General features: G+C 41.5%; 1 protein-coding gene across 2 annotated transcripts in view; it reads left to right on the forward strand.

Moving 5' to 3' along the window:
- The window catches only part of CCDC6 (coiled-coil domain containing 6), a 111,078-nt gene that overhangs the window by 42,275 nt on the left and 48,057 nt on the right, over positions 1-20,746 (forward strand). For both annotated transcript variants that reach the window (XM_028151510.2, XM_008145477.3), the window contains exon 2: positions 4,395-4,544. In XM_028151510.2, coding sequence (XP_028007311.2) covers positions 4,395-4,544 — 150 coding nt within the window. The remainder of the gene's footprint in view (positions 1-4,394; positions 4,545-20,746) is intronic.

Consider the following 20,746-nt stretch of genomic DNA (forward strand, 5'->3'; position numbering starts at 1 on the left):
GGCACCGGTTGCAAACGGTGCCTGTGGTTTGCTTCTTTGCTGTGGCTCTTGGCTTCTTGGGGGGGAATAAATTGGAAAGGTAATTTATTTTACGTCATAAATAAAAAGGCCTGTTTTGGAGTTCGGGAAGAAAAAGCCAGGACTAAGCTCAAGAACAAAGTGGATACTTCTCACACGCTGGCCGGCTTGGCTCAGTGGTTGGAGTGAGGACAGCCCACGGACCAAAGGGTTTCGGGTTCGATTTCCGGTCAAGGGCATGTACCTGGGTTGCAGGCTCCATCCCCGGATGGGTCACACAGCGAGTGCAGGAAGCCAGCAGTCAATGTGTCTCTCTCTTCTCCTCCCTCCCTTCCACTCCCTCTAAAAAAATCAATGAAAAATATCCTCATTCAGAGTATGGTTTAGAGGTGAGGATCAAAAAAATAACAAAAAAAAAGTGGGTACTTACTGATTTTCTGTACTGCATGGCTCATCCTCTGATAATTAACTTTTATTCATGGTTGTCAGTACACCTTATCTGTTCTTCTAAAACCAGTCTCCTCTGAGCCTATAATTAGATACAGCAGCTTGTTTTTTGTCAGCATTTACGTGTTAATTCCTAAAATGATCTGAGACCAATTGGAAACAGGGTGAACGAGGAACCCGAATCCTGTCCTCCCCATGTTGGTTTTTCTCTGGGTGTTGAGATGCTGTGGGAGGCAGAATAACAGCCCTTTAAGAAACCTTTAATAAACTCTGTTAGGCTCTGTCCGCCGCCTCCGTTAGATTGGTTTAACCAGCTTCCTCCTGTTATTCATGGGCCCTGAGAGTGGCATTTCTTATTAATGAGCTTTGCCTAGAAATACGTGCCTATTCGAAAGTGGAGGATGATTTTTGTTTGCCAAGGCCTCCCTGTCTCTCACGACTGGTGACAGACTGGTGACACGTCACTTACTTTGAAAGTACTTCTAGAGCAGATCTAGCCCTCTTCATTTCCCTGCCCCGGATTTAAAAAAGATTGCTGCTTTCCCTGGTGTTAAAGAAAAAAAGTTCAAGTCAACGTGAAGATCTGATTGGTTCAATGAACGATTCTTGAATTGAGCCAGCACCCATCTGGTAAAGAGGAAGGGGCTCTGAGCAGTTGCATGAAACAGAAGGTTTTTATGGGCAGAAGGAGGGTGGGACGAGGAAGTTAAAAGAGTGGATTATTTCAGGCAAAGTCATCTTCCTGAAGGCAGCGGGTTTTATCAGCCAGATTACAGATTACCTCACCAGCCCAGACCGGGAAAGTCTAGATTGATTGTTTTAAAATTCCATTCCTGGGAGAGGCCGAGACTGCAATTAGGTTAGTACTTAGTTAGGTCTTGGTGGGGCTTACTGCAAGGAACTCCATTTTGGTCTTTTGTTTCTTTTTAACACCGGGAAGGATTGCAAAGGAAACCAGGTGTTCTGTGAAATATTGACCCTGTTCATCATCAGAGTTCTTTTTCTTAATGGAGATATTACTCATATTACCATAAAACTCACCCTTTTAAAGTGTACACTTGGGTGGTTTTTAGTATAGTCACCAAGGTTGTATAAACTCAGCACTAATTCCAGAAATTGTCATCACCCCGAGAATAAACCTCGTATCATTAGCAGTCCTTCTCCTTCCCCCCTACCCCTACCCTGGCCACCACTAATCTACTTTCTATCAAAGGTTCTGCTTTCTATTACACTGAAATCTGTTGCCCCCGTGACTTCATGGTTAGATGAAATGGGAAGTGGGCGGAAACTCCATGAACAGGCTCTTAGGGCCTAGCCCAGGCCTCCTCAAACTACGGCCCGTGGGCCACATGCAGGTGTTTTTGCCGGTTTGTTTTTTTACTTCAAAACAAGATAATGTGCAGTGTGCATAGGAATTTGTTCCTAGTTTTTTTTAAACTATAGTCCGGCCCTCCAACGGTCTGAGGGACAGTGAACTGGCCCCCTGTTTAAAAAGTTTGAGGACCCCTGTTTAGCCTCTTCATGTCAACTTCTCACTTCTAGGCCACAGTGCAAAGGGAGGGTGGTCAGCTGAGCCTGTGCGTCTGGATCTCTTTTATGGCTTGTGATTAAATTTGCCTAAAATATTGAATGTCCGGTGGTAACTTCCAGGAAGTTGAGACTGACTTGATAATGAGATTAATGTATGGAAAACAACCTTTTGAATTCTAAGTGCAAACCACCAAAAAAGCATTAACGTTCCTCTCTACCTTTTTGTTCTGTAACTTGAGAAATATCGAGAATTCAAATCCTATAGGACTTGGTCAGTCGAAACCAGAAAAACAGGTAGCTTGAACAGATTGTGGACTTGGGTAAATGTGTCAGATACGCTTTGAATAAATTCTTTGGCTTTCTGCCCACTGCACATGTATGAGATCTTGAAGTATATGAGTTTTGAAAACGGCTGGGGATTAGTTTGAAGTGGGAGGGGAAGTGCGAATCCTCAGTAGTCTTCCTTGACTGTAGTGGAAAGCATAGGCATTGAGAAGTGCTGACGAAATATGGAGTGTGCAAGGGAACCACTGGGGACCTAGGGGGACTGCTCAGTGGATGCGCCGGGCTGGGAATAAACATTGATTAGCTGTGATGTGTTCCTAATAGCTCAACTCTCCTGGACTATCCCACATGGTTTCTTCTTAAAGAAACGGCGTGCCGGAGCTTCTCCCCAAGTTTCCACTTTCTGTGTAGCTGTGTTTTCCAGTCTCAGTACTGCATGTGGCTCTCTGTTGGAGAATTGCTTGGCAGGCAGTTCCAGAGCCTGGCGTACTTCCTCTGGGCCACTGTGATGGAGAGCAGGAAGGATGGTCTCCCAGAAACCATGCCTGTTAAAGCGTGGGATTTGGGGGAAGCTGGTGAATATGGGCAGAAATCTAAACCACCGGAGTCGGGAGTGGTTGTCGGACCTTTTACAGTAAAAGGTGGTAGTTGCTTAATGCAGGTGCCCTTTTGTGCCCTGGCCTCTGGCGCTCCCGTTATTTTAAGTGACAGATGCTGGACCAGGCTTGGAATTGATGCAGCTTCCCTTCCCTTGACTGGGCAGATGAAACAGGAATGCATTATTGGGGATGAATGCATCAAAATGTTGCAGTTTAAAAGGTGCTTTGAAATACAGTTGAGTCCATCTGAAACAAGTATTTTCTTACTGAAAACATTAATTTCCTTCAAGGGTGGTTGTTTTTTCTGTTTATTCTGTTCAAACATAGATGGGGGGTGGGGGGTTTACAGAAGAATATTTTCAATTCCATTGAATTATGCCTGGCCCTGTTTTAATCTCTTTTTAAAATGCAGTAATGCCCAACCTTCCTTGCCCTCACCTCCAAAAACAGTCTCAGTAGGGAAATAGATAAAAAACGAAACTCCTTTTATCCACCTTACTCTTCACCTCCTGGATCCCCACTACTTTGCAATAACTACTTTTCAGCCATTTGGTTTATTTCCTTACAGTAACTACTCAATGAACATGTAAATGAATCCATGTGTATCTGTAGTGCTTTTTAAAAAAATATATATTTTTTAATTGATTTTTTTACAGAGAGGAAGGGAGAGGGATAGAGAGTTAGAAACATCGATGAAAGAGAAACATCGATCAGCTGCCTCCTGTACGCCCCCTACTGGGGATGTTCCTGCAACCAAGATACATGCCCTTGACCAGAACCAAACCTAGGACCTTTCAGTCCGCAGGCGGATGCTCTGTCCACTGAGCCAAACGGTTAGGGCTCTGTAGTGCTTTTTGAATGACACACCCCAAGCCCTTTCAGTAACACCCTAAAGAGGTGATATAATTTTACTTTTTAAAGTGAGCTGAAATTCTCTGCTGCAGTTTAAAAAAAAATGTTGCCTAGATATTATAATTACAGTAAGTTCTCACTTAACCTTGTAGATAGGTTCTTGGAACTGCTGTCAAACAGGCTATTTGATATAAACAAGAGCTGAGTTCCTACACTCTCATCAACGTTATAATGAAATGATCTTGACCAAAATGACAGTATGTGAGGACCTGCTGTATAAACTTGTGAGATGTAGTGACTTGCGAATAGTTATGGATCGATGCATGTACCCAGAATTGGACTCATCTGCCATGTGAGAAGGCGCTTTCTGTATTCTGGTGATAGACTTGAGATTGCTTTGAAAAACTGCAAAGCAATCTTTGTTAATGACTTTGAAATATCCCTTTAAGAAGAGGGACCATACATAGTACAGGGAGGCCCTTGCAGGTAATAGTGGGATTGCTGCTGAGTTCCTCTGATGTGTGCTTTTGGGGTGTGTTGGTTCACAGTTAAAAATAGGGCTCTAATTAAAATGGGTGTTCTCGCTGGAAATAACTATATTTCAATTAGTAAATTTCCTGTTTCCTTAACTTGTGTTTTGTTTTGTTCCCTTTTAAAAAACAGCAAGCCAGGGCTGAGCAGGAAGAAGAATTCATCAGTAACACGTTATTCAAGAAAATTCAGGCTTTGCAGAAGGAGAAGGAAACCCTTGCTGTAAATTATGAGAAGGAAGAAGAGTTCCTCACTAATGAGCTCTCCAGAAAATTGATGCAGGTAAATTACCCAGTCTCCCCTCTCGTCTCCCCTGCCTGCTGTCCTCTCCAGGAAAAAACGACTTTGATGGAGCAGTTTGCTCAAAACATTTGCTGATGAGCTTGTAGCTAACAGTCTTTGGAGATTAAAAATACCTGGTAAAGATGGCAGCAGTGTGATCCTGAAGACTGTGGTTCCCTAGCTCATCTGCTCAGGGAAGGTAAGCTATTTTACATCAGCGTTTCAAGAAACAGCTGCGGAGCCTGAGGCCTCCGCCTGGGAGTGAATGCTGTATGCAGTATTTTTGGATATAGGAGGATTAATACCAAATGTGAGATTTCTTTCCCCCTTTATGTTGAATCTGTAATGAATGCATAAACATTTTTGGCAGTCAGAACTAGGACTTTTGTACTACAATGTGGGGATATAAAGTGAAATGTCCATTTGGGGGGGGGTGGAAATAAAAGGTATTCACAATCCGTGGTTCAAATTACACGCCATCAGTTGTGTTCAAATGGGTGAGTAATGTGTTACTAAACAAATATTAAAACTTAAAAAATTATTTGTTTTAAATATTAAAACAACATTAATCACTAATAGTTTGTAAAAGATACCACACAAAACATACAGGAAGGTTTGATTTTTTTTCTTATTTATTTATTTATTTTAGTTCAAAGGCTCCCCCCTCCTTTTTTCTCCTGTACTTCCCCCTCTGCCCCCCCCCAACACTTACTAGTGAAATACAAGAGTAAAATTTGTTTAAGGCAAACATTTTGTGGGCTACTTAGTATGAACTTAAGAATAAGTAGGATATGGAGTTTTCATTATTTAACACAGCTTATCCAAAATAGTGAGCAGAGATAAAATTATCCCGGGAGGACCACTGTCATTCACCAGCAGGCTGTGACAGGTAGAAACACGCCCTTGTATTTTCTATTTCCTGGCATCACTTCCGTTCATGAATTTGGTTGACATATGTATTTTAGTGAGGTGATAATAAAAGGATATTCGAAGCTTTTAAAGAAAACTTCCTAAATTTTTTCTAACCATCCAACATAGATTATCCTATAAGAGAAGACCAGGAAGCTTTAGAATAGAAACTTCAGTGTTAAAACCGTATACGGCCCGGGCAGCTTTCACTCAATCTTTGTTTCATTCTCATTTTTCTACCTGACTACTGAAGAAAGATACCATTACAGTCTTGCAAAAAAAAATTTTTTTTTAATTTATATGGCCACTGTTGAAATGTGAAGAATAGAGGTTCCGAGGCATTCATGTCTGGTTGAGATTTATGGCAGTTTCTCATGGACACATTTTGCTTATTCATGTGCGTTCTGATTTTGAGAAAAAAATGAGGGAGAAGGTTAATTTGGCCTTTGACTGCATTACCTTGGTAGCGTTCGACGACGCATTCTCCATGTTGCTTCTAGCACTAAAGGGATGCAATTATAGTTTGTTGTTCTGAGTTTGGTGTGTAACCAGGCATCCTAATTTTTAACACTGTCGGAAACATTCCTTGTTTTCAACGTTCATGGCTGTTAGTATTTGGAGTCTTTGACCAAAGCACATTATGAAGCCATCAGAACCTATCCAGGTCACGCTCCTTCTCTCTGCACTCATCTTCAGTGTGAGTGCTTCTGTAGTGTGTAGTTTATAGTCAGCCCCTCATTCACTTGTCACGACCCACCCACTTTCCAAGGACATTAAAATGAGATACTACATAAGGATGAAAACCTAAGAGCCATGTGCCACGGAGAGGGGCATTAGTTATAGTAATACACGTGGCATAAGAAAGTTTGAACTTAAAATGTAAGCTCTGCACATCCTATAAATAAAGCTATAACCTGGAGAAATATTGTGATTTTTAAAAATAATTCATATATCTAAAAAAATAGTTTTATTTGGTCAGGAGGAAAAAAATGTCATATATTAAAAACTTAAATTTTTTCGAGGGGCATTGACTCTTTCTAAAGAGACTAATGATATATAAATTGAACAACACAATAAACTCTTTTTGCCAGAGTGATATATAATGTGTGGCACTAGTCTGCATGTGGCCAAGTCTCAACAAAAGGCATAGTATGAAGGTGTGATTCTGTTGCTTGGGGAGCTCTAGGTAAGTCTTTGCTTGTTAGTGATCTGACTTATAGTTTCTAGACAAATGAATGGTCAGCATGTCTCTGAGATGATCTCTCATGAATCCTAGCTTGATTCTTAGGAGGTACATATCCTATATAATAAAGAGGTAATATGTAAATTGACCGTCACTCCAACACAAGATGGCTGCCCTCATGTGGACACAAGATGGCCGGCAGAGAGGGCAGTTGGGGTGATCAGGCCTGCAGGGGAGGGCAGTTGGAGGCAACTAGGACTGCAGGGGAGGGCAGTTGGCAGGGACCAGGCCTGCAGGGGAGGACAGTGGGGCAATCGGTCTGGAAGGGGAGCAGTTAGGTGTCGATCAGTCTGGCAGGGGAGTGGTTAGGGGGTGATCAGGCTGGCAGGCAGAAGCAGGTTAGGGGCAATCAGGCAGGCAGGCAGGCAGGCAGGCGAGCAGTTGGGAGCCAGCAGTCCTGGATTGTGAAAGGGATGTCGGACATCCCTGAAGGGGTCCCAGATTAGAGAGGGTGCAGGCTGGGCTGAGGGACACACATCATCTCCCCCCCCCCCCCACCCATGCATGAATTTCGTGCACTGGGCCTCTAGTATATAATGAAATACACATAGCATAAAATTTGCAATTTCTGAATGTATAATCCAGTGGTATTGAATACATTCACATGGTTTGTGCAGCCATCCCACTATCCATCCCCAGAACTTTTCCAAACAAACTCTGTACCCATTAATAACTCCTCACTCCCCAATCCTGGTTCTTAGACTTTTCTGGAAAGGAGACGGGTGGCAGGGAGTTTGGGGTTGAGGTCTGGGCCAAGTTCTAGAGCTGTGTCTATTCATTCTCTCACTTAGACATCGGGCCTCACTATTTCCCATTTTGTGGTAAAGACCTAAGAAGCCCCCTTCTGTTGCTGGCCAGTCGGAGAGATCTCAGGGAGCTGCAGGGAGGAGGTCTTCAGGGAAGAAGGGCTGGCGGTCTGTTATCCATCACCCCCCCCCTCCCGCCCCCCAGGGTGCATTTCCTGTTTTCAGCCCGTCCTTGGTGGAAGGCTCACAGTTTCTGCCACCCAGTGTGGAAGAACCGATCTCCATCTGGAAGACCTTTAGAGTAATCGGTACCAATAGCCTTTTCCACTGTGTGATCACTTTACTGTGGCTCTCTAGGATGGCTGCTTCTGGATAGGACTTTTCTATGAAAAACCTGCTAAGAGCAACCCCCACTGCAGGTGTCACTGATAGACACGTGCGAATTGATCTGTTCACTGTGAAAGTGTTTAGCATTTTTTCACCCAGAGGCCACTGAGAGGCTATTTATAGAACAGTTTTGGTTTTGTCATCATGCTTTGGCTCTTGTCTCTCTTAGAGATTAGACAATGCTTTTATGTGCATTTCAAAGGAATTCTTTGGGCCTGAGAACAAAATTAGATTATTGCTATGGAAGAGACACCTTCCTTCCCATTGGCTGACTGAGCTGGTATCTAACACCTTTTAAAAACTCTCTTCAAGAGAGAGTCTCTTCAAGTGTAGATGAGAGGAAATCTCTTTGCCCTTTTAGAGGATCAAGTTTGGGAGAGAGCTTAAAGCACCTCCGAATATGTTAATGCTCCTGAAATAAACACACACACCAAAGAGAATACGCAGCTTTTCTCCCTTGCTTTTGTATATGTCTAATAGATAGACACAGAATTATATCTTCATTCTGTGAAAACTCTTACCTGAAAAATCTGTATCCTTCCGAGCCCAGACTGGGATTGGTTACCTGAGTGAGAAATTGTCCTATAAAGAACTTCCTTATACTTTTGGTAAATTCAGCACAAGCCTACATCAGAACTAAATTCTGCCCTGAAGACCTTTTATTTTTATTTTTTTATTGATTTCAGAGAGGAAGAGAGAGAGAGAGAGAGAGAGAGAGAGAGAGAGAGAGAGAGAGAAACATCAATGATGAGAGAGAATCATTGATCAGCTGCCTCCTGCACGCCCCCTACTGGGGATCGAGCCCACAACCTGGGCATGTGCCCTTGACTGGAATCGAACCCAGGACCCTTCAGTTCGCAGGCTGATGCTCCATCCATTGAGCCAAACCAGCTAGGGCATGCCCTGGATATCTTGAAAGAGAGGTTGCAGTTTAATTATAATTTGTAATTAAAATTTATAAGAAATGCTGCCTTAGCAAACTCCTCATCAGAATCTGATTTAGAACATGCATGTTAAATAAAAAAGTCTAATGTACAGTATAGTGAGTATAGACAACAATGTTGTATTATAACCATCAAACTTGTGAAGAGACTAGATCTTAATTATTCCCACGATAAAAAAGAAATGCTAATTATGTGATGTGATAGAGGTGGTATCACGTCAATGGCCTTCGTATTACAATGTATAAATGTATCAAATCAATAGGTTGTACACCTTAGATTGACACAGTGTTATATGTCAAATATATATATATATATTATTTATTTTTTTTTTTTTTTAAGTCTGAAAAGCCATTCTCCAAATGTTACCTGTACTTCTATTTGGGTGCCGAACTTATAAGTTAGTCTAATTTTTGTGTGCCCTTTTCCTTCTCACTTTTTAATAACAATATGAATTACTTTTGTAATTAAAATTTACAGTAGTTCTTCCCTATCCGTGGGGAATACATTTCAAGACCCCAGTGGGCATCTGAAACTGCAAATAGTACTATAAATGTATATGTACTACATATAATGTACTATACATACTATGCTTGCTCCTATACAGACACACCTTTTCACTTAAAGGAAGCACTTGATAGCTTCACTTGGCATATCCGAATTGCCAGCATCATTACTCTTGTGCTTTGGGGCCATTATTAAGTAAAATAGGGGTTACTTGAGCACAAACACTACGTATGGCATCACCGTAGTTGATTGGATGGCCAAGATGGTACTAAGTGACTAATGGGTAGGCAGCCTATGTGGCATGGATACACTGGACAGAGAGATGATTCATGTCCCACACAGGATGGAGTGGGATGTACAAGATTTCATCACACTACTCAGAATGGTATGCAATTTAAAGCTTATGCATTGCTTATTTCTGGAGTTTTCCACTTAATATTTTTGGACCACAGTTAACTGCCGATAACAATGGGAAGTAAGATTGCAGATAAAGGGGACTACTGTATCTTTTTTTTTTTGTTGTTAATCCTCACCAAAGGATATTTTTCCACTGATTTTTAGAGCGAGTGGAAGGGAGAGGGAGAGACAGAGAGAAACATCGATGTAAGAGAGACACATCGATGGGTTGCCGCCTGCATGCACCCTTACCAGGACCCGGAAACCTGCAACCAAGGTACATGCCCTTGACAGGAATCAAACCCGGGACCCTTCATTCCACGGGCCATTGCTCAATCCACTGAGCCAAACTGGCTAGGGCTTTCTGTTATTTTCTAATGAGGAAGTTTAAAAATTCTGATGCTTGTTTTATCCTTACTTATTGAAACCTCTTCCTGTGTCTCTGACTTTGAGAGCTCAGAGTCTTTCTATGGTAGTTGCATCTGTTTGTCATGGACAGCAATACACAGAAGCTCCCTGCAGAGTCAGGCTCATTTGCAGGTAATAGAAGATTCTAGATTGCCCAGATCGTTAATAGCGATTGTACACAGAAAGCTCTAATGATTAGTTTAACTGTCTTGTCACTCTTGATATGATTCATTCCACTGGCTTGCACTTTTTTTCTTTTATTCCTAATTCCCCTGGCTAACTGTTAACCATCAGTCACCTTTGCCAACGGGAAGACCTGTCATTGCTGAGATTAATTATGGTTTTCGCAGTTGTGGATTTTCTCACTTGCGTTTTATGTAAGCCTGATACATCAAGTTCACTCCCTGCTCTCTGGGAAACCCTGTTCAATTGTTGCCTGCACTCTTCTCAGCCATACCACTGCCAGAAGTTAGCGAATACTTTCTTCTTTTTTTAAAAACCCTGAAACAGGATTGAGATAAGAAGAGTACTGAGTATTACATATATCTCCGATTCTTTTCAATCTGATGCAACTTTGAAATTTCAGACCGTAGAATAACAAATAGGTTTGTAGCATTGTAATTTTGATTCACGTTTGAAATTGGATCTCGTCCTCAGAAAATAATGCCCCTATAGCTATAATAGAAATTATGATACTCATGTCCTTTTGAGGGGGCACATTCTTGTTGATTATGGGAAGTACTTAAGAATAAAGGTTCTCTGGGTCTGTTGTTACGTGGCGTGGCTTATTTTTATTAGCATTAGCTTGATCCCTAGGGTTAGAATGCCTCCTGGGATTCAAGTGGTTGAAGTTTCCTAGCATCTATGGGAAGATGATATGCAGAGGAAAGGAAGGAAGTCGGGCAGAAACCGCTGCTCAAGCTGCCTCTGCCGAATGATGGATAGGTTAGCAGTTCAGAAAGATAGCATGCAACGCATTATTCTTTCATCTCTGTTAGCACCGGAACAAAACCTGGGAGGAAGAGTTTCAACAAGTCCCCAAATCTGCCTATTTAATCTAGACAACTGCTTACCAAACTTCATTTGCCTTCTCACTCCCTCCCCCCACTGCCCTCCCTCCACCCCCCCCATTGCCCTCCCTCCACCCCCCCACTGCCCCCCCCGCCCTAAGTTCCGGAGTAGTTTCTCCTTCCAATACCATCTTAATGAATTCAGTCTTCTGGAGCGGATGCTTCCTGACTCCCGAAAGGCTGTGTCTCCGGGTATGAGAAGTGAGTGTGGACTCCCAATATCATTCTTCTCCAGCATGTACACAAGAATCTGAGGCAGCTTTTTCCCCCGCCAAGTTACCCAGGTTATTAAGATGACAATGAAGTGCCTTGGTGCAGGCAGTAAAATCAGGTCAGGGAGACATGTATGTGTGTAACTCTGTTCGTTCACTTCAAGGGCGCCTGGGCTAAGACTGCCATTGCATCCATTCAGATGAAAACTTGGTTCTCCCGACGGCAGGGAGAAGAGACCTTGAAATGTGTTCTTCATTAAGGTGGCTAGACCAGTGGCCCTTTTGGTTTTCAGTTTTTCAGGGCTACCATCGCTGGTCAAAAAAATTGCTCTCACCTAATAGCTTACAAAAACAGTTGGGGCTGAGTTGGGGGTTTTTTTTTTGGTTCCTTTTTTTAAAATGTTGCTTTTCATCCCAAATTATCTGATCCTCAGCTTTGTCTGTTCCTTGTTTCTGTTCATGGAGCAGGGAGTTTATGCATCAAATTCATGATACATCTGCCAAGAGCTCCCGGGATATTTTTAATGCATTTCAAATGCTGCAACCACCAGAGGCCAAATTATAAACCAGAATTTTCCTGTCAGTTGCATGCCAAAAGTTTCTCGGTCCTACATTATGTGTATTATGATTAGAAAGGACAGCACCTTGATGCACTCCTTTAGTCTTAAGAGATCATTGAGTTTCTTTCAAAGAGTGTGTATGTGTATTGACATTGTGGTTAGATTTGATGTACCAGCACAGATTCCCAAAAATGTAAGGGCGAGAGGAAGGGCTTAGAAGCTTCTTATGCCGGCTTTCTGACAAAAATGTGAGAAAATGCAGGCAGAGAGAAATTAACATTAAAAGGAAAGTGCAAGTAAAAATAATTAGGTGAAGCTGGGCATGAGAGGTTGAATTGAAGCCGAGGTGAGCATTTTATTTCTGGTTGAAAAGGTGAGTAGTCTGGGTTATTGACGGATACTTCCATGTCCTTCAAGAACTACAAATGCTTTTGAAATGTTTTAAAAACTTTGCCGTTATAAATGTTGCAATGTTTTGCATTTTGGGGGGGTCAGTTCTTTTTCATTTTCAAACTATGAACTACAGCTGTCCCCCCCACCCCCCGTAATTGCCTTAATATACAGTTATATCCTGCTGCTGTCTTAACCTTTTTCTTCTTTACTCATAGACTAGATAAGAAAGATGAGGCTTTTAATTTTAATTTACAACGATGTCTCAGTTTAGAATGAATTCTTTCTTTGGGCAAAGGACTCTCTATTCCTTGGAAGAAGGAACTGCTAGTTTGTATGAAATGGATTTTCAGGGCAGTAGGTGGACTCCAGAGCCTAAAGGACTTCTTTATCTTATTTGTGGAGCATCATTTCCTAACCTTCTTTCTAACCAGGTTTCTTTCTTAAGCAGCATCATACTATTGGAAATCCAGGAAAACCAAACTTAGCCCTTTAGGTATTCTGAGTGGATGGGAAGTCTGATGTTCTACTGGAGCCATCTGCTCAGAAGTGAAGGCTTGACGCCAGTCTTTGGTGTTGACAATACTGACAAGGAAATAACATTTACAAAATAGTTTTCTGGAAGGACCTAGCTATTTTTCTTCCTTGAAAAAGTTACTTGTGCCTTCCTCTCTAGAAAATGACAGATTTGATCATTCAGACTAACCTCACTAAAGGTGAATAAAAGCTAAACAAAATGCTTTGAAATTTTTATTTGAAAGAACTAACAAGATAGTGAAGAACTGTTGGTCTGGGGAGAATGGGAATTGAGAGAAGACCCAGCACTCGGGGTGGCTTTTGTCCTGAGAGCATTTGCTATTCATTAAGAAACAGCTGAGAAACTGAGTAGTGCTTTTGGTAGTTGTGAGGGGTTGGTGTGACTGAAGTCAGATCTTGGGGCTGGCCAGAGGTGGAGACAGTGATAAATCGCCCCACTTCAAGCTGGAGTCTTGAAGAGCTATGCTTTCAGGATAAGAGTGTACCAGTTTTGCATCATCTGGGGAAGCCAGAGAACATGAAGCTTTGGTTTAGGATTAAGGTAGTTTCAAACTGGATGGTGCCTGGCAAAAGAGAATGGAATTTTCTGGAGGAAGAGACTATCATCTTAGGCCACAAGTTCCTCCTACAAATAAAATTTCAACTGCTTTGTCCAATACACAAGGAGAACCAGGCAGATGGAGATGGAGATTTCACGAATGATAAACCAGTAGAAAGAACAACAGAAATGGACTTGACAGATACTTTGGATATTGGATTTATCAGACATTGACTACCGAGCTTAATACATTCAAAGAAATAAAAGCCAAGCTTGAAATCTTTGTTAGGAAACTAGAAACATCACATCATTTTTTTTTTTTTTTACATTCAAAAGGTAAGTTAGTAACCTATGAATAACAATATGGCAATACATTTGAAGTTTTAGATAAAATGGACAAAATTCTTGAAAAAACATAACTTTCTACAACTGAATGAGGAAGAAATAGAAAACGAGTTTTTAACCTATTAGAGAAATTAGATCATTGATCGACAGACTTCCTAGAAAAAGAATTTCAGACTTAAATGGTTTCACTAAGACGTGTACCAAACAATCAAGGATGAAATCATTTTAATCTTTTGTAAACTCTAAAGTTAAAAAAAAAAAAGATTCCCAACTTATTCTAAGGCTAACACAACCATAATGATGCAACTTAAGTATAGTTCAAGAAAGGCAAATTGCAGTGAAATACCAATCTTAAATAAAGCAAAAATCTTAAATAAAATTTAAGGAAAATGAATTCAATGACATATTAAAAGAATAATGCATTGTGGCCAGGTTGCATTTATACAAGGAATGCAAGGTTAATGGAAAAATGGAAAATTTGTAAGTGTAATTGGCCATATTCACAGACTCAGAAGAAATTATGATCATATTCATACATGGAGCAAAGGGACTTGATAAAATGTAATAACTCATGATAAAATCCTAGTGAACTAAGAATAGAACTTAAATATATTAGTGTCTGCAAAAAGACTACCAAATATTGTGTTTAATTATGACAGTTTAACAGCTTTTCCTTTAAAGTCAAGAACAAGATAAGGATGCCTGCTGTATTTACTTCTGTTCATCATTATAGTTCGTAGTCAGTACAGAAAGGCAAGAAAAAGATAAGAGATATAAGGATTGAAAAGGGGAATTAAGACTGCCACTTATTTCTGATTGAGTAATTGAAAAATCTTAAAGAACTTACAGGTAAATAATTAGAATTGAGTTGTTGGTTTTTTCCACATAAAATGTATTTCTGTATTCAGCAATAACTAGTTGATGTGAAAACTTAAAAGATAGCTTCAAAAACTATGAGAATATATTCAGTGCTGCAGAAAAAAATTAGGACACTGTAAGGACAGGTAAGGGGCTGTTGAAATTTTAAGTTAGTCATTTAGGTAGTATCAATAAAATCTTGGAAAGGAGGAAGATAATCCTGTGGATTTCTGAGGGAAGAGCATTACAGCCAAAGAGAACAGAACTTCCTAATGCCTTGAAGTAGGTGTGAGCAAGACAGGATCAAGGAAGACTTAGAGGTTTTGGCTTCGATGACTAGAATTATGTAAGATGGGAAAGACAGCAAGTATAGAGCAGACTTGGAGTGAGAAGGTCAGAAGTTTAGTCAAGACGTCTGCACATCCAAATGGAGATAACAGATAAGCAGCTGGACAGAGGTTCTCAACAGAAGCCTGGGCTACACATCCAGACCTGGGAGTGTTTTCTAGAGAAGAGAACCAAAGAGGTATCATAGGAAGTCACGTAAAGAGAACACAAGGACACACCAGAGTGGGAGAAGATATTTGCAACATATACACTGAGCAGCCAGATTATTATGATCTCTGAATGCATAATAATCTGGCCGCTCAGTGTATATCCTATATATTAAAAGGCTAATATGCAAATTGTCCCCTTGATCAGGAGTTCGACCAGCAGGCAGGCCGGCCAACGGCCCAGGTCCCCTCTCCCTGGCAAGGCTGGCAAGACCCCACCCATGCACGAATTCATGCACCGGGCCTCTAATACACACACACAGACACACAGACACACACACACACACACACTCTGAGTGGCCAGATTATTATGCGTTCAGAGATCATAATAATCTGGCCACTCAGTGTATATTTGGCACCATACTACAAACCAATAAGAAAACCCAGAAGAAAATGGCAAGAGCCTTGAACAGGCTCTTCACATAATAAGCAGGTAGCCAGTGGTCAGTAAACAAATGAGAAAGCACGCAACCCGATTAGTAATCAGGAAAGGTGAGATTAAGCACAAGACATGACTAGAGAATTCTCATGCACCGCTCTCAGAGAATGGAAACGGTTGCAGCCATTGTGAAAACACTTTGCCATTACCTCATTGTGACCCGGCAGTTCCACTCCTGGATATATTTCATAATGTGTGCACATGTGCACCAGATGTGGAGCAGAATGTTCTTTGTGGCATTGTTCATAATAGTAAAAAAAAAAAAACCAAACACCTAGAAATACCCCAAATGCCCATCACTCATAGAGTGGATAGATTGTGTATACTCACCAATGGGATTAAGGCAATAAAAATAGAAGTCACAATTACACTCAGTAACATGGGTGAATGAAATCACAAGTTCATATAGCAGAAGAAGGTAGACAAAAAATACAAAATCAAGCAAAACTAATGTTTAGAAGTAATTAGGCAGTAAAATGTCTTTTAAGGAAAAAAGATGCAAGGAAGCAAATACCTTAAGAATCAGTAGAGTGGTTACCGCTAGTTGATATTGGGCTGTGATCAGGAAGGGACACATTTGCAGTGTTGTATTACTTTATATGGGTGATGGTCACCTGAGGATACTACATCCATATACTAATGGTATTGTTTGTAGTTGCCTAGTTGTGCTCATTTTGAGGTTGAATCTAAGGGAAAACAGCTTGTAGGAAGTGGAGATATTCTTCTTCTTCTAATCGGTGTTTGCATAGATAAGGTGTTCTCTGGATGCTCTGGAGTAGAATTGAGTTCAAGTCCAGGTCAGTGCCCTTCATAGAGCTGTAAAGGTGATTGAGAATGCGCCCAGGTGCTCAAGGGTCCCAGCACACATCAGGGGTAAGGGCAAAGGCTTTGAAGCTAGAGACCTAGGCTTTAACCCCGATTCTACCCCTTACCAGCTGTGTTACTTGGGGCAAGTTACCTGACCTCTCTCACCTGTGGTTTCATTCTTTGTAAAATACAGGCGATCGTATCTACCATAGTATATGGCGGCTTAGCGTATTGACGTACATAAAGTGCTTGGTACGTAGTATCTAGTGCCTTGCAGTGTTAACCGCTTTTAGAAGTAGCTAATAGAAAGGATGTGAAAAACACAGTGAACTAGGCATTAGAATGTACACCACGTCCACTGTGTGCTTGTCACAGCTTAAAGGAGGGGGAGTCTTCCTTGTGTTAGGGTGTGTGCGAAGACACTGGAAGGTGTCTTTTGAGCCATTCCCCAGTTTCAGAAAGTTTAAGGAGAGAGAGAGACTCAGGGACTCTAGGCAGAGGGCACGGTGTGGCCAGAGGGTGGGGCAGGAAGAGTGCACTAGCTTGTGTTAGAGGGGTCCAGTGTGACCAGCGGGGCTGGCCATCTGCACGCCCCTGGACCAGAGGAGCCGCCAGAAGTGTTGCCCAGCATGGTGGGTTTCATTTTAAAACCTTGTCAGCTTTGCCTTTATCGGCAGTTGCTGCCACTCCGTGTGCTTAGACCCATTCATTTTTTTTTTGTTTGCTAGATGCCTAGACTCTGAAGGCATTTATGTTTACAAACCTTCCTCAGACTGTCAGCTGGGCTGAGTGTGAAAACAGCACGAGAAAAGTATGGGACACCTACGTGGAGGGACTTGAACGCCATGCTAACGAGTTAAGTCCCAGGAAGCCATGAAGAGTTTTGAGCAGGGTGTTGAAGTAACAGGGTTTGTCTGCTCAGATGACCTGGGAGATGTGTTAGGAGGCTTTGACAGTGGCCCAATGAAGGGGAACCAAAGACCTGAACTAGATTGGGGCAGGAGCTCAGAAAGAAGAGGGTGTGTTTGACAGCTGTTATGGAGGCTGACTTAACTGGCATTGGGTAACTTGGGTAACGGATGCGACCTGAGGTGTTGACTGAGAATAATGGTTCCAGTAACAGAAGAGGGAGGAGGTGGGAATTAGTGTGGGCATGGGAGGCATTAAGTGGTAGATGTTCTCTCCGTTTGAGGTGGGAGGCTGACTTTCTGCTCAGGCTGCTCAGTGCAGCCGTTGTGAAAAGTTGGTTTTTGAGAGACTCCGTGTTCTGAGTCTCTTTGAACTCTTTTCTTCAAAGCTCCTGTTCATAACATGATAACTGTTGACAGTCCAATGACTTCGTGTAGCTATTGTCTTACGGTGGCCTTTGTGTAGTCCAAAGCAGATGGATGTGGGACTGTGGTTAGTACACAAGAGAGAAATATTAGCGTTGACAAGTGAAAACAAAGGCAGGGGCATTTTGAGTGTATTTCCAAGTTGCATTGAGGAAGCTGGGTCCTGAGGGTGGTGGCCGGAAGGCTCGCCTCCCTTGGCCTGGGCCGGGTTAACAACAGGCCCAGCCTGGGAAACACACGTCGCCCAGCCCACCTGCCTGTGCACCGATGGTGCGTCTCTCAGGTGGACGATTTTCAGTGCCTCTACCTGCTAGAGAGAATTTTGCCCGGAACAAATGTAGTGAAGAGTTCCTGACTCTCTTCTCATAAGAGGGCTGGATCACAGAAAGGTCACCAGAAAGCCTTGGCAAATGATATGGCAACAATTATTGAAAACTGAATGGATGCTTACAGTTAGCCTGTTTTAGGTCAAATTAACACTATCCTTGTGTTTGTTAATGGGCTGGAAGTTTGCTTTGGGACGCCACACATGGAATCGGATACAATAAGAAAATGCTCAGGTTTCAGTAGTACTTGGAATTTTACAGAGTTAGAGTTGTAGCGTTGCCTATGGCTTTTTCAGTTAATGTTAATAGATGTTTCGTGCTGATTCCTAAGGAACAAATCTTTCTTTATATAATCCTAATTCCAGTGAAAATGTACTGCACAGCAGTGGATCATCTGTTATGTAATGTGATTTCAGTTCCACAGGGCTGCCTTTTTTGTTAATGTTAACAATATATTGCACACAGAAGACTATTCCATAATGTTTGAGATTTACTTTATAAAAAGTGCATTTACAGAATGTTCTGATTTTGAAGGAAAAAAAACTTAATATACCTAAGCAGGCATTTTGCTTTAGGTATATTTAAGGCAAACACATGAGCTATATTTTAAACACATTAATAGAATTTGCTTGACTATGTACTTCTTAGTTTGAATTCTTTTTGTTCTAGTTCAGGATGTTTTGACCTTCTTGAAAGATTTAAAATTGCTCATAAAAGCATTAAGACTTTGATTAGAAATTGAAAATCATGCCTTGAGTTTTATGCCCATATTGAAAATGCTACTCTGAGATGAAACAGGAGTTTGTTTCTGATAGTTAGTCTTGGGCCAGCCTCAACCAGGCTTCCTTTTAGGGTTTTTGTTTGTAGTGTCATGAGCTACAGCTTTAAAATAGGTGAATTCAGGATATTGGTTTAAGCCCTATGGGGCCAAATGGTTTGAATTTGCATGGTATCTATTTAAAACACAAATAATTTCTGAATTTTTCTCATGCAAACTGTAATGAGGCAAACTCTATGGTTATTAGTTTCCTCAAGATTCCTTCCCCCTTCTTGTTCATCTTATCTCTCATCTCGTGGATTTTTTTGGGGGGGCGGGGGGGGAGAGAGGGGTTGTTTCTTTATTTCTCTCTCTCTCTTTTTATTGCTGGATTCTTTGTTTCAAGGAAGAAGCATATTTTCTGTTCCCAGGGTTCTGTTCAGAAACTTTATGCCCTGCTTTTGCATTGCATGTCACCTGAGAGATGGCAGAACACAGCAGGCAGCAAAGCTGTTCGTTTCATCTGTCTTTTGGGGAAGATGAAAACTGAGTTTTTGGCAAACAGATCTCAGGGTGGCTTGATCTTTTCCAAATGGGTTAGTATAACCCAGGGACCTAACTTGAGTTCTGGTAACGACAGCTTTACCGTCAAAGTTTCCTTGGGGTATAGCTTTTGAGAGGGGAAAAACCTCTTAAAATGGAGAGCTTTTACAGATTTATTAATCAGATATTGGTAGAATTACACCATCTGTCCCAATATGAATATTTTCCAGTAAGCCAAGGAGAACCTTCTCTTTTTTAAGATTAATAGTGTTGGGGAAGAGATTTTCCAACTTTAGATTGCATCCTTTATTGTGTTAATTTCCCTCAGGACCAAAGCCTGACCTTAAAAAAAGGATGAGGGGGGTTCTTTCACATAAAAATAGCAGCAGTTGAAAACATTGGAGGAAAACACAGCTTTAACAAAAAAGCTTTAGCAAATGGTTTAAAGGTTGTAAAGTGCATTTTTCTAAAACCAGTAGATATCATTTAAGCTTAGTGTTGATAAACTATTTTAGGTTAAGGATAATACCTCAACTATAGCATAGTATCCACAGATAGATGTACCCATTTTGCTGGGGTTGTGTGTTTTTTTTTTCTCCTCATAAGTCATATTTTTCCCATTTGGACCTTTTGTGTCTGAAATGCCAGGAACTCTTCTTGTTCTCTGTCCATTCTCAGTTCTTTTAATTACTGCTTGATCTTGCAGAACCTGAGTTGTAAAGAGCTAGCTAAAAATAGACTTGTCACTGTAAGCACCTCCTCACATCTGCTTTTTTCTGGGTCCCTGCAAGGTTGACCAGCTTTTTCTTTTTTTTTTTTTCTTTTTTTTTTTTTTAGTTGCATATCAAAAACAGTTGGAGGAAAAACAGCATCTGTTCAGTCAACATTTGCAGTGTTAGAAGATGATGTTGGATTTTAACCTTTTTTTTTTTTAACCAAATCTGTGCGTTCAGAGCAGTGGAAATCGCCCGAGGTGGCAGGGTCAGGTAGCCATTCAGAGGCTGATCAGGTCCTGGTGAGCCTGCTCTGTTGTCCATCGCACCCTCTGCAGGGTTTACAAAGAGACAGGGCACCCCCTGGGCGAGCCTGCGGGGCGTCATTGTCTGTGCTTCATTGTTTGACTTTCCAGGCCAAGGGTGCACTAGGCATGAGTGGGTGGGAGAGTCTAGAGTCGACCATCTTAGGTTTGCTCAGGATCCAGTGGGAGAGCACACGTTTGGTGTTCAGAGTGGGGTTTCGGTTCCAGGTTCTGCTGCTTTCTAGCTGAATTGCCTTCGCCCAGGAACCTTTTTGTGACATAAAAAGTGGGGTGATCAATGCCTGCCTAACGCTTGTGAAGGCCTGGGATACCGCGTCTGTGCAAAGAAATGCATTTGAAGGGAAAACGAGGGAGCA

The sequence above is a fragment of the Eptesicus fuscus genome, chromosome 17 (genome assembly GCF_027574615.1).
Source record: "Eptesicus fuscus isolate TK198812 chromosome 17, DD_ASM_mEF_20220401, whole genome shotgun sequence".
NCBI lineage: Eukaryota > Metazoa > Chordata > Mammalia > Chiroptera > Vespertilionidae > Eptesicus > Eptesicus fuscus.